Source organism: Notamacropus eugenii, chromosome 7 (assembly GCF_028372415.1).
Source record: "Notamacropus eugenii isolate mMacEug1 chromosome 7, mMacEug1.pri_v2, whole genome shotgun sequence".
Classification (NCBI taxonomy): domain Eukaryota; kingdom Metazoa; phylum Chordata; class Mammalia; order Diprotodontia; family Macropodidae; genus Notamacropus; species Notamacropus eugenii.
In genome coordinates this window covers 122,957,619-122,971,598 of record NC_092878.1, presented here as the reverse complement: position 1 = coordinate 122,971,598, position 13,980 = coordinate 122,957,619, and the positions used below count along the sequence as shown (strand labels likewise).

At 41.5% G+C, this 13,980-nt stretch overlaps 1 protein-coding gene across 3 annotated transcripts in view; it reads right to left on the bottom strand.

Annotated features, from left to right (window-relative positions):
* Positions 1-13,980, bottom strand: part of PAPSS1 (3'-phosphoadenosine 5'-phosphosulfate synthase 1) — a 127,062-nt gene that overhangs the window by 79,192 nt on the left and 33,890 nt on the right. For all 3 annotated transcript variants that reach the window (XM_072622536.1, XM_072622534.1, XM_072622535.1), the window contains 3 exons: positions 13,120-13,234; positions 9,805-10,040; positions 3,851-3,989 (listed from right to left, as the gene is read on the bottom strand). In XM_072622536.1, coding sequence (XP_072478637.1) covers positions 3,851-3,989; positions 9,805-10,040; positions 13,120-13,231 — 487 coding nt within the window. In that variant the 5' untranslated portion in view covers positions 13,232-13,234. The remainder of the gene's footprint in view (positions 1-3,850; positions 3,990-9,804; positions 10,041-13,119; positions 13,235-13,980) is intronic.

Below are 13,980 nucleotides of genomic sequence, written 5' to 3'. Positions count from 1 at the left end.
ACCACCCACTAGTCACTGACTTCTTCAATCTGAGCTTCCTCATCAGAAGAAGGTGATGAGGCCTCCAGCAGTTGTCTCAGAGAGCTGCTGCTGCCAGGAATAAATGAGATCATCTACTTAAGGAGCTCTGCACAACAGACACGCTACAGAAATGTCACCTCTTCAGACCTCAATCTAAGGGACTACTCGGCCTGAGGCACTAGATGGCGCTCTGCACTTGGGAGTAAGGGAGTGGAGAGCTGCGGCATGTGGGCAAGTCAGGGTCTAACCGGTCTGCCTCAGCGTCCTCCGTTGTAAAATGGGATTATAAAAGCACCTACCTCTCAGGTTGTTGTGCACATAAAATGCCATTTGTAGAACGGTTTGCAAACCTTAAAGAGCTGTACAAATGCCAGCTGAGTGACTTTACCAAGAAGAAAACTGACCCTGAAAATGACTTGGCTCCTCATGATTTTATTCTTTTCTTTTCTAAACGTTCACCAGTCACCGTGACAACGTGTTCAAGAAATGTGCCAGGAATTTAGGTGAAGGTGCTGGTCACTGGCCTCCGAAATCTGCTTCCTTCACTTTCTTCTGAATACCAGACTGCATCGGCACATCTGAAATCTCCTGACACCAACACATACTCATAAGGGTCAGAGTCACTCTACATAATATTTATAAAAACCAGTCTTGTGGGAGACATTACACTAGGTACTCGGAACATAAAGATGTAAATTAATTCCTCTCCCCAAAGACTTTAAAATCTACTAGAGGGGAATACAAAATGTATTTCAAAGAAGTATGACCGAGGATGGATGAGAGAAGGAAGGAAGGACATGTTCAGTTGGGCAGAATGAGGAAAGGATTAACAGAGGAGAGAACACCTGAACTGAGCCTCGAAGGGACAAAAGGATTCCAATGGGGAGAGAAAAGGAGTGAGTAGCAGTGAGTGAACTAGGACATTTAAAAAATGGCACAAATAAGAGTAATTGGTGGTTGTTGTCCTTCGTCTTCTAGGAGGACCAAAATGACATCACTATAGTGAAATTTCAGTGTGTCCAACTGGCTGATCAGACCAATACGAGCTCAGAATGCACAGTTTGGGCACAGTAGTGCATGTGAATATTTGGGGTAGATATCCCAAATTTGCACATCCTGCATTAACTTTGTGCTGTCTCAAATCTGCTTTGCTCAAAGAGCACAGCACCTTTTCTTATGTGGGCACGCCATGCTGAGCAGTCCTGTGCCAGTGTCTCCCATGTTGCTGAAAAGGAAGGCAAGAGCAGGGCACAGGGCCTTAAATTCAAGACACCATGCTAAGTGCTTTATAAATATTATCTCATTAGATACTCAAACAATCCTGAGGGGGAGGTGTGATTACGATCTTCATTTTTCACTTGAAGAAACTGAGACAGACAGAAATTAAGTAACTTAACCCAGGGTCTGGATTTGAACTCAGGTCTTCCTGACTCCAGGCCCAACATTCTAACCACTTCTCCACATTAAGAGTAAGCCCTGTTTTCTATTTATCCTTCTTTCCCTACTGCCTGGCATACTTCTGGCCCAGTTAAGCTTTTTCATCACAATAGGAAATCTCCAAGTAAGTAACTCCCTAGGTCAATGCAGATCAGCAAACAAATGTCCAGAAGTTTGTAACTTTAAAGAGCACTATGGTGTCACTGAGCAGCCAGCTACACAGCCAGTATCTATCACCTGAACATGGGAGGGGAGGTCTTCCTGACTTTCAGGACCAGTTCTCTATTCACTGCTCCTGGGTCACAGAAAGCACTGAATCCCTGCCTGTTAAACTGAGTTAGTCATTTTCTCCTCAAGTTCTCGTCCTTCTCATATCCCCCAATTTCTTCCTGTTGGTCTTAACCAGAGTAATAGCTTCCCTTCAAGGTTTCCTCCAACTCTGGAGACACTAAACTATGAAGGAGATCAGATGTCCCAATATTAACAAAAATAAGTTTCCAGTAGATGTCAAAGGGGAAGCACTACCTGAACGCAGTGCTAAACGCAGTGCTAAACTCAGTGCTAAACTCAGTGTCAGGGAGACACAGGTGCTTGACCCAACAGGTGATTTCACTCGGCTGAACCTCAGTTTCTTTATCTGAAAAAACTACCTGGAATATCTATTTCAGAGTTGGTGAGGATCAAATGAGATAACCTTAAAGAACTATGTATGTCTATCATTATTATTGATGAGAGTGTGTCTATCAGGGATCTGAACTGCTTTCCTCCTGGTATTATAATTTTTGTTCAGACAACTGAATGGTCAGGAGATCCAGTCAGGAAGGTATTTGTAAATATAAGTTTAAGGAGGAATTGGGGTTCACTGGACAGGGATTCTTAGCAACTATTCACCCAAGGATCATCGATCTAGATATGTCATGAAAAGTTATCTAATCTACTACCGTCATGTTACAGATGAGCAAACAGAGTCCTAGAGTGATTATGTGACTCACCACAGGTCACTATTACACAGGTAGTAAACGTCAGATATGAATCCAAGTCCTCTGACTGATATTCACTACAGCACAGGGAAAAAAGTTCAGCCGTGTCCTCGGGCAAGGCAATAAGAAATTCTGTCCTGTCGAGGCTCTAATAAAAAGTAGGCAAAGTGCAGCCCTGAGCCCAGAGCCCATAATTCCTAAAATGCTCTCAATCTCCACTCCTAGTACAATGCCAAACTGAAACACATCTAGGGAAAGGCAACCAGGTAGGCTGGGGATTGAAGATTAACCACAAGGGAAAGAAGGAACCAGAGATAACTAAGAAGGAGAGGGGGGTGTGAAACATAATGACTGTCTCGAAGTATCTCCAGATAATCCCTTCTTATACTGAGGGCAGAACTACAGGAAAGTTTTGGTTAGATAAAAGGAGAGAGTTTTCTGCGATGGTGAAAGGGTACCTCATCACCAGAGATTTTTAAGAAGAGACCAAATGACCCACTTATCAGAATGTTGTAGAGAAAAAGTATGGGTTGAAATAACTGACCTTTGAGGTTCCATCCAGATCTGTGAATTTTATATACAAATACTTAAACAAATTTTATATACAAATCTATATACAAAAACAAACAAGGTCCAGATCCAACCCCAAGCAATCTTCAGATTTCAAAATTTCAGAATTTTCCTTAATATTATGTGAGCTACAACTTCCTTCCCTGGGACAGAAAGTAGCACTGGCTTGCCACTTTTCCTCCATCCTGAGCCTCTAAGACTCTCAGGTGGGTTGTCTCCAATCTCCACAAGTTCCACCTCTCTAGTGTCCTGATCTCAGGGAGTCTCCCACCAGTTGGTTACCCTACAAGTATTTATTAAACCCCACTATGCACCCAGCACTGTGCTAAATGCAAGAGACAAAGACAAAAACGGAACCAGCCCTATCATCAAGGAGCTTCCAGTCTAACAGACCTATAACACATACAAATCCAGAGGACATAGGTGGGGAAGAGCAGGAAGAGCAGGAAGGGGAGGGGGTAAGGAGAGGTTCAGGAAAGGTCTCATCCATGGAAAGTGAGGCCTGGGCTGAGTCATAAAGGGAAATTGGAGATTCTAAGAGGCAGAGGCCCAAAGGGAAGGAAGGCTGAGTCAGGGCTGGGAAGGGCTTTAAAATCCCCAAGGAGCATTGTTTTTGCTCCTTATTATTGTTCATCACTTTCTTCTCTAGAGTTATCTGGGTGCAGTGGTCAGATATAGACCAAGATGAGTGGAGATGGCCCCAGCTCTTTGCTTCTAGAGCCACTGCAGTTTATGAAGCCGGGCAGTGACAAGAGTCCTGCCCATTTGCCCAAACTGCCAACTTCACTAATAAGATAAATCCCCAATGACAACATAGAAAAGAAAACACCATCCTTGTTTACCTTTAATTTCTCCAGCTCGGGCCTTTTTGTACAGTCCCTTGACATCTCTCTCTTCACACACATGCAGAGGAGCATCGACAAACACTTCAAAAAAAGGCAAACTTGCTCCTTCATGAATTTGCCTTGCATTATTACGATCCTTAGGGAAAAGAAAACCATTTTAGGAGTTTAAAAATTAAATTAAAAATTTTAAAAAACAAAAACTAACTTCTGCTCTTGACTTGACCAAGATCCCTTATAGTCTTCAAGATGCCTATGACCTTGTCTCTGGCGTTGAAGAGCACTATCACCGCAGATGGTCCTTGTTTGGATCTACAGACACCAAGTCACTGTGCCTCATTGGCATAGTCATCCAAAACCATACAACCCACTGAGGCTTTGAAACTAAAAGTTCAGGAAAAGATTTGTTCACCCAAATACTTGATACATCTTGAGGGGGGAAAAACCTCACAGAATAAAGATAAAAGTCAATTCAAAAGACATTTGAGCACTTACTATGAAGAAACCTTTGTGCTAGGTGCTAAGGAACCTACATACACACACAGTCCAGCTCCTGACTACAGTACAATGGAGATAATTCAAACAGTTATGATACAGGGGGCAAAAAGGAGGGCTATGTGAGTTAAAATAAGAGACAAAAAGATAAAAAGCCCAATACAGAAAGAATGATGCAGAAAGAGATGGGAAAAAAGAGCAAGAGATAGTGACAGGCAGAGACAGAGAGACAGAGACAGAGAAAAGCAAGAGAATGAGAGAGACAGAGAGAAAGACAGAGACACACTGGCAGAGCAAGAAAGACACAGAGAAACCCAGAGAGAGAAAAACAGAGGGAGAGAGAGAGAAAGTGAAAGGCTTACAGGAGAGACAGGGGACAGAAGGGTGGGAAGGAGGGAGAAGAGACAGCAGGAGAAGGGAACAAAAGAAGGGGGAAGAGGGAGAGGAAAAACAAGAAAGAGAGAGAAGGAAAGAGGGAGAGGAAGAAGGAATGGGGAGAGGGAAAGAGGAGAGCAAGCACCCAAGCACACACCCAGCCAGGAGCAAGGAAGCTTCACTAAATGGCATTGGAACTTGGCTTTGAAGACCAAGTATAATTTTAACAGATAAATACAACACATACAGGCAGAATGAGAATGGAAAGCATGCAGTTGCTTATCCCTGGCACATGGCTCTGGGGCTCCTACGGAGGAGAGGCCACCTGCATACAGTCAGAGGGGCTGCCAGGGCTTTGGGAGCTGGGCTTTGGGGTTTGGAAGGAGCAGCCATGAAAGATTTCACAGCCATGAAGACCAACTGTCTCTTAGCTGAGCCCTTCTCATAGGGAACCCTTTAATGCAGAAAGAGAGCAGAAGAGTACTTTTGCATAAAGAAAACTATTTAAATCAACCAAAGAAGGCTGTTGTCACCATAAGAGATGAACAGAGGAAGCCCTCAAGGCCCCTCGGTCCATGGTGAGCCAGCAGCAGCAGAGAACACTGTCCAGCTAATCTCAGCATGTTCTTCAGCGACAAGCCCAAAGAAAGGGGGCATTCAATGGCTGTGTGTTTATCTTCATGCATTTCGGCACTGAAACAGCAGTGTGCACTGAATACTGGGCCTGGATTCCAATCTTGACTCAGATATTTACTAGCTGTGACCCTGGGCAATTCACTCTACCTCTGTTTCCCCCACTGTAAAATGGCAGGGCACCTACCTCTCAGGATTGCTATGAGGATCAACTAAAATGATAATTATACTCTGCAAAGCACTCTATGAATGCTAGCTATAATTATTATGGACAAGCCATCCACAAGTTCAGCTGGAATCCCACAGGCTGAGCTAAGGTTAGAGGGAATAACTGGGTAAACAAGGGTGAGTCACTGGACAAGATTCTGGAAAGTCATTCGATATTAGCCTCAGTTTTATTATCAGTAAAATGGGGATAATAACAGCCCCTCCTTCCAGGGTTACTGTGAGAATCAAACGAGATAACATTCGTAAAGTGCTTTGCAAAGCTTACAAGCACTCTATGAGGCAGCTCTCAGTTATTATTCCTCAACCCTCAAGGAAGTAAGCCGATGGGCTTCTTTATCTAGTTTTCCCAAGAAGGAAATGTTTAAGGGACTTGCCCAGAGTCACAAAACTCAGGAGGAACTAGGTTGGGCTCTCAGAACTCTCCACCCAAGGGATGGAATTTTTAGTAGGCATATAAATGCCTTATCTCAACAGGGGCTGGGACTAGATATTCCCCAAAGCCAAATTCAGGCCTTGGAGCTAAAAATTTAAAAGACAACAAAGATAAGGACAAAAACAAATGAACCTGTAAGAAGCATTTCCATTCCAAGGCCTCAAAGAGCAGGCACTGAAGTATGAAAAATTGGGACTCTGCCTCTGGAAACCAAGGCTTCCTTATTTTCCAAAAATCGGAATTTCACTTCCACTCCCACACCAGTTTATTGTAAAGAGCATCTGAGATGATGTATGTGAAAACCACAAAACACCATGACTGGCTATTTGCTAATCATGGAAAAAATAATGGTGCTTTTCAATGGAACATTAAATATTTCCGAACAAACAGGAAATGTAATTGAGATTTATGGAACATATCTCAGTAGGTTTCTTCAAGTACACTTACGTACTTACACGGTATCACTGGCACATTATACAGACAAAAGACCAGGTAAGGTCTGAATGCCCCAAAACTGAACTGCATCATCCTTAAGGGAATGGATCAAGAAATGAGCATCACTAAGCAAATGCTTTGTGTCAGGCAGCAGCACCTGTTCTCAAGGAGATGGCATTCAGACAGAAGAGATGACACGTGAGAATACAGGCAGATACTAAACCCACACAAAGCAGGGACAAAGCAATCTCAGGGGAAGGCACTGGCAGCCAAGAGATGAGGGAAGGCTTCATAACCAAGCTGGTGCTTGAACTGTGTTCTTGAAAGCAACCAGGAATTCCAAAGTGAGGGTACATTCCCAGAATGGGGAACAGTTAGTTCAACAAGGCTGTGGGGGGAGGGGGAGAGGGATAGAAAAGATGGAAATGGCTTTAAATACCAAACAGAAAAGCTTAAATTTAATTCTGGAGGTAACAGGGAGTCACTGGAGTTTACTGAGTAGAAGTACGAGTTCATTAGATCTGTCCAACAGGAAAATCATGTTGGCAGCTGTGTGGAGATCAGATTGCAACCAGGAGAAATTTGAGGCATGGAAGCCAATTAGAAGACTATTATAGTACTGATATGCAGTACATGGATAGTATATAGTGACAGAGTAGCTACATATAGAGGTAGCTGTGTGAGTGGAGGAGAAAAAAACAAGATACGGCAAATGAGTGTATCTATACATTAGGGAAGTGAGTGGGTTGAGGATATGACAACAGGTTGAAAACCTAAGTGACTGGAAGGATGAGATGGTTGTACATACAAAAAAAAAAAAAAAAGGGAAGTCTAGAAGAGGAGTGGGTTAGGGGAGAAAAAAGAATTCTGTTCTGGACACATTTGATACACTATGGAACATTCAGTTGAAATGTCCAACAGGGAGTTTATGACACAGGACCATAGATCAAGAGACTGAATGTATCAAATAATCAGTACACATTGATCAAAAGCCTACCATGTGCCAGGCATGTGCTAAGCAATAGGGATAAAAACAGAGGCAAGAGAGTCCCTGCCCTCAAGGGGCTTACAACCTAATAGGGGAGAAAACATGCAAACATATCCAAAGCAAGCTATATACAGGATAAATAGAAAGTAGTTAAGAGGGAAGGCACTAGAATGAAGAGGGATTGAGGAAGGCTTCCTGTAGAAGGTGCGATTTTAGCTGGGACTAAGGATGCCAAAGTGGTCAGACAGCCCAAAAAATACCTGGACCTGAGAGATGAAATGAAAAGCCACAAATCCAGAGTGATACACATAGAAATAATAGGACCGACAGGAGCTCTCACACCAAGTCAGAGGGTAAAGAGAAGAGAGTCCAAGACAGAGCTCTGGGGGACCACCTACACTCAGGGGGCACGACACAGATGACGATCCAGCAAAGGAGGCAGACAGAGCAGTGTCATGAATACCCAGAGAGGACATTCATAACCTCTATCAGATTGCATGCTGTCTTGGAGAGGGGGGAGGGAAGGAAGGGACAGAGAAAAATTCGGAACTCAAAATCTTACAAAAAATGAATGTTGAAAACTATCTTTACATGTAATTGGGGGGAAAACAGTACTTAAAAAGAGAAAAAAGAAATTCAATAAAATCAAATTTTAAATAGAAACCCAGTGAGGAGAAAGTACTCCTAAGGAGAGTATGGTCAATAGTGTTAAATGCTGCAAAGTCAAGAAGGATGAGAAATACAAAAAGGTCAACAGATTTGGCAATTAAGAGGAAATTGGTAATTTTCAGGAGAAAGGTTCAGTTGATTGATAAAGTCAGAAATCAGATTTTAAGGGTTTTAGAGAAGAATGAGACGAGAGGAAGTGGGATAAACACAGAGAGCTTTTTCAAGAAGTTTGGCTAAGAAAGACAAGATAGTTCCTATGTCATTGATGGTAGGATCCAGGGAAAACAGTCCAGTGTTTTAGGAGATATTGAAGATTAGAGATAGGCAAGATAAGGACAATTTGCAGGAGAATGGGAGGTGAGATGGGATCAAAGGTTCATGTGTACAGAGTGGTTTTGGTAAGGAATGAAGGGGCAGCTCAGTGGTTAGAGTTCCAGGCCTGGAGTCAAGAAGACCAGAGTTTGAATCTGGCCTCAGATAACTTTACTAGCTCTGTGACCCTGGGCAAATCACAACCTCTATGCCTCAGTTTCCTCAACTGTAAAATGGGAATCTGCCAAGGCTGCTATGAGGTAATGAGATGATAACTGTAAAGCAATGAACCCAATGCCTGGCAGATACCAGGTGCTATAAAAATGCTAACTACATGTAAACTATAAGATTATAGGAGATGAAGGGATTGTGAGATAAGAAAAGCAGGCTTACAGCAAAGGGCCTTGACTTGCTCTAAAAAGTAAGAGGTGAGAGAATAGGAAGGAGGAGATGCTGTAGGAGTCTAGAAAAGAGAGTTGAAACAGGGCAGTGGGAAAGAGCATCAATGAAAGGAGCAAAAGGACCGCCTTGCTCCAGTGAGGGCTCACTTGATATCAGACAACACAAATACATAGTGGATCTGGTCACCATGAATTCATGGCCTCATCTGATTAAATTCTGCAATACGTTTCTCTGACTACACTTCTATGAGAACAGAATGTTCTCTAAAAAAAAACCCAGATGTTGGAGCTTCTCTCTCTGGTAACTAAGTACATATGGTCAGGCAGTTGCATCTGTCTTTGATCTGTGATGTATGCATTGCTTACGGTCAGGCAGCTGGAAGCACTGTCTGCTGAATTTGATTTCTCTGTATTTTCTTTGAAGTTCAAGGTGCTGACTTTCCCCCCTGAACTAAGTGAAAGATACACATGCTTGATTAAAGTGATTGTTGACCCCTCAAGTTACCTTTCCTTTTAGAAAAGCATATTTAAGAACCTGTACTAGCAGGCCCTCCTGTGTATGTTGGGGTCCTTGCTGTTACAACTAGTCACTACTATTGTTTAGTCATTTCAGTCATGTCCAACTCTTCGTGGGTTTTCTTTGGCAGAAATACTGGAGTGGTTTGCCATTTCCTTCTCCAGCTTATTTTACAGAGGAGGAAACTGAGGTAAACAGGGTTAAATGACTTGCTCAGGGTCACACAGCTGGTAAGCAGCTGACGGCATATTTAACTCATAAAGATGAATCTTCCTGATTCTAAGACCAGTACTCTACATACTGTGTCATGTAGCTACCCACCATCACTACAGCAAGCCTTTTAATTTTCAAAGTGAATCAAAGTAAAAATTCTTTGCTTTCTTTATAATTTGCTTTGCTTCTTTGCTTCCTTTAGAATTAAAAAGTATCACTTAAAAAAAGAAAGACCATACAAACCAAGACACCTACCTGGGTATAAGGAGATATAAAACTGGTGATACACACCAGGCCAGCATCTGCAAAGAGCTTTGCAACTTCTGCAATGCGACGGACATTTTCCTCCCTGTCTTCTGGCGTGAAGCCCAGATTTTTGTTGAGACCTTGACGTATGTTGTCACCATCAAGAGTATAGCATGGAATACCATGGCACACCAAGTATTCCTCCAGCGCCATGCTAACCGTGGTCTTCCCTGCACCAGACAAACCTGGGAATTGAAAACCACCAAGCACAATTTAGACCAGGGTTCTTCACCTGGAATCTCGGAATTTAGGGTTTTGTTGATGTTTTTTAATTTTTTTGTTTTTTAAATACTATGCTATTTCGATAATGTGTTTCCTTTGGATGTAGATGTCAGTGTTAGTTAGACGTAAATGTTTCACATTTTATGTTATACAGGTTTCACTAGTCAAAGGAGTTCAGGACACAGGAAAGGTTAAGACTCTCTGGTTTAGACCTCATATGTAATATGGGTCTGAGAACTACTAGCAAAGAAAAAGGATTATAATATCTTCATATAATAGAATTTATATATAAAATTATAATTTATATATAAATTCATAGAATTTATATATAAAATATATATATTAATATTGGCAAAGAACTTCATATGATGTTATCTCATTTGATCCTCACACAATAAACTCATGGAAGTAGGTGCTATTAATAGCTCCATTTTACAGGTGAGTAAACTGAGGCTGATAAGCGATTAAGTGACTTGAATCACAGAGCTAGTAAATATTTGAGGCAAGATTTAAACTCGAGTCTTCTTTCCTCCAAATCCAGCACTCTACGAGCTGCAGCATCAAGATGTCTAAGAAGTCATGATACCATCTAGGTTCCACTGTTTACTCAGAACACCAACAAAAATAAATTCTAACAAAGGAGACTTCGTTACCTCAGCAGCTATCTCTGAAAGGAGAGCATATACGATTCTGAAATGATGAAAACGTGTGTCTGCGATAATCCTGGCATACACAATTCAACATAATCTGGAAGTCACTGAGGATCTACAAAAGAACTAATTTTCCCATCTGAGTGATACTTAAATTTCAAACATTCCCTTGGACTCTGTTGTGTCATTACTTACTTACTGAAGTTTCATCATTTAAAAAGAACAATGTACCTTCTTTTAAATTCTAGTACTCTAGGATGGGAAGGAGAGTGACAAAAGTGAACCAAAGAATCGTTTCCATAACATCCATAAACTATTAGCAGAAAGGTTTGGATTTCACTGAAGTGATGTGGTCACCCAATTTATCACCCAGCTACCCCTCCTTCCCTTTCGCACATGCTCTTTGTATCCCCCTCAATTCTGAGGGTTCTTTTTCAGTCTGATAGAGGAATGGAAAGAGGGAGGCAGACACATTCTAGAATAGTTTCCAGTAGCTGGGGATTTTTTAAGGTACCACTCCCTAACTTGTTTATTTGGACATCATAGAATCCACCTATACCCTCCCAACTAAGTAGCGTGGTAGCCCAGTCAGAAGCCCAATGGGATATTATTTGAGCAATTTTACGCTTCAGTATTTGTCCATGGGCTCCTCTGAGTCCTTCCCATTATCTATAGTTTCTGTGGTGGGCGAAATGAAGCGTGTCCCTTAACTGATACCAGCATTGTATACTGACTCCCATTCTTGTGGGTGTTGAGGACCCCACTACCAACATTTGCCGAAACCTAGCCACAACTCACACCTAAGCTTCATTCTGGAGATTTCCTCAAAATAAAATTTGGGGTAGATAGGCTTATTCCTTTCCCTGTCCTACTTTACAGAGGACCTTTATTCTCACAGCATCCTTCTAGAGAAGCAAAGATACAACTATTCTTACCATCAAATGGGGCCATGAAGAGTCAGAGATGCCTGAACTGACTCAGCAAGTAGCAATAGTCATCACATGTACAGAACACTCACTATGTGCCAGGTACCATGTGAAGTGCTCTACAAATATTAACTCACTTGTTTCTCACAACCACCCTAGGAGGTAGGTGCTCTTATTATTCCCATTTTACAGTTAAGGAAACTGAGGCAAACAGGGTTAAGGGACTTGCCCAGGGTCACACAGCTACTAAGTGTCCAAGGCCAGATGTGAACTGGCTCAGCACTCTATCCGCTGCACTACCTGGCTGCCCACACGAAACTTTTAGGTATCAAACTGTCGTGCAATTTGTGTAAAGTCAAAAGCAGAAACCCAAAACTAAATTCCAAATCTGAGTTTCTAGAAAAATTCTGTGTCCTCTAAAGCAGTGGTTCTCTAACTTTTTGAACTCAGGACCCCTTTATATGCTTAAAAATTACTGAGGGCCCAAAGACCTTTTATTAATGTGGATTACATCTATCAATATTTGCCATATTAGAAATTCAAACTGATGAATTTTTAAAATATTTATATATTCCTTTAAAAATAAGAATGGTAAACCCATCCCATTATATGTTAAGATATTTTTAAGAAAAGTAACTATTTTCCAAAGCAAAAAAAAAAAATAATGAAAAGAGTGGCATGTACACAGTTTTGCAAATATCTTTAAAATCTAATTTAGCAGAAGGTAGTTGGACTCTCACTTTCACAGTAAATCTGTCTGATATGCTTTTTTGGTTGATATGTGAAGAAAATTGTCCCTACAAACATATAGTTGGAACAGAGAGATTTTAATAGGCAAATAACACCCTAGTATTTAAATGATTTAAATTGTTTTAGATGTAAATGTTTAAATAGTGTGGGCCTTACCCTACAGACAGTTCTCCCTTTACAGAAATTCAAATCACAAATTCCACTTTCTGCAAAGAACACTGAAAGAAACCCACATTCCCCCCACCTCCCAAAATGTTAACTTTACCACACAGTACTGTGCTCTCTATCTCTCTGTTCCCTGTGACCTGGTGCTTCAAAGCCTCCCACCTACCCCACTACCACCAAAAAACCCCAACACCTTCCAAGTGAAAGCACAAGAATGTATGAGGAGAGATGGCCAACACTGTGAGATCAGGAGATTGACTTGAGACCTCCACTATCAAGAGACAGACAGAACTTTGCCCCCCCCACATCTCTATTTTCTGTCAGTCTGCACTTGAGGACTACATTGTCTGTCACTGGCCCCCACATGTCATCCATCCTCTCCTGTCTGTATCTGCATCCAGTCCCCACACACCCTTGAACCATATGTGGCCTCCTCCCTCCACAGGCAAATTCACATTACATAAAAATTGCTTTACAGAGAGGTCTGTGAAGCAGTCTACTTACAGCGTCTGGGGTTGGTATAAAAATTAATTTGCTTTGGTTGACTATACCTGTTAACCAAACTGTACAACCGCGAAATCCACCTCTGGTTCCCACCACTTGACCTCGTTTATTCCTGCTGACATGATGTGCTTGGTAAGTGACATTGGTGGCCCTCTGCATCCCCTATAAAAAAACAGAAAGAGAATCATTCTACTTTTATAGGGTCTTTCCAGTATTAAATTCCAGTATACAAGGTACTCCTCCATATGCTGTATAACAAAAAAACTGAACAAGGGAGGTAACAAGTTCACCAGACCAGTGGATCTCATAGTGTAGTCCAACTTCCCCTGGAAGTCCATTAAGACTTTTTAAACTATTTTCACAATAATACTAAGATGTTTTAATTTCTAATACAGTAAATGTTGATAGTCATAATTCACAAAAACAAAAGCTCTTAATGGAGAGGTAGTTCTGTGTACAAAAATTTTAAAAGTGTAAGGGGGTCTTAAGGCCAAAAAAGTTTGAAAACCACTACCCAATTCTACAACTAAAGCGTTGTGTCTATGTCACAACTCAGGACAAACACTGACAAACTACAACAGGAACCAAGATGGTGAGGAGACTTGACACCAAGTATCACATATGAAAGAACTGAAGGAACTGAGAATATTTAGGCTGGAAAACACTTGAGAGGAAAGAAAGAAGAAACACAATTACCAGTTTCAAATAACTGAAACAAGCATTAGATTTGTACTTTATGACTCCAGAGGGGACGAGTAAGCCCGAGATAAAGATGCTTAATATGAAGGAGGTAAATTTCAGCTTAATAAAATATTTCCTTTCTTTAAATTAGGGCAGCCCAAATATGGAGTGGGCTACTATTAGACGGGCAGAGGTGTTTTTTTGCCTTTCTTTTTTTGCCTTAGCAT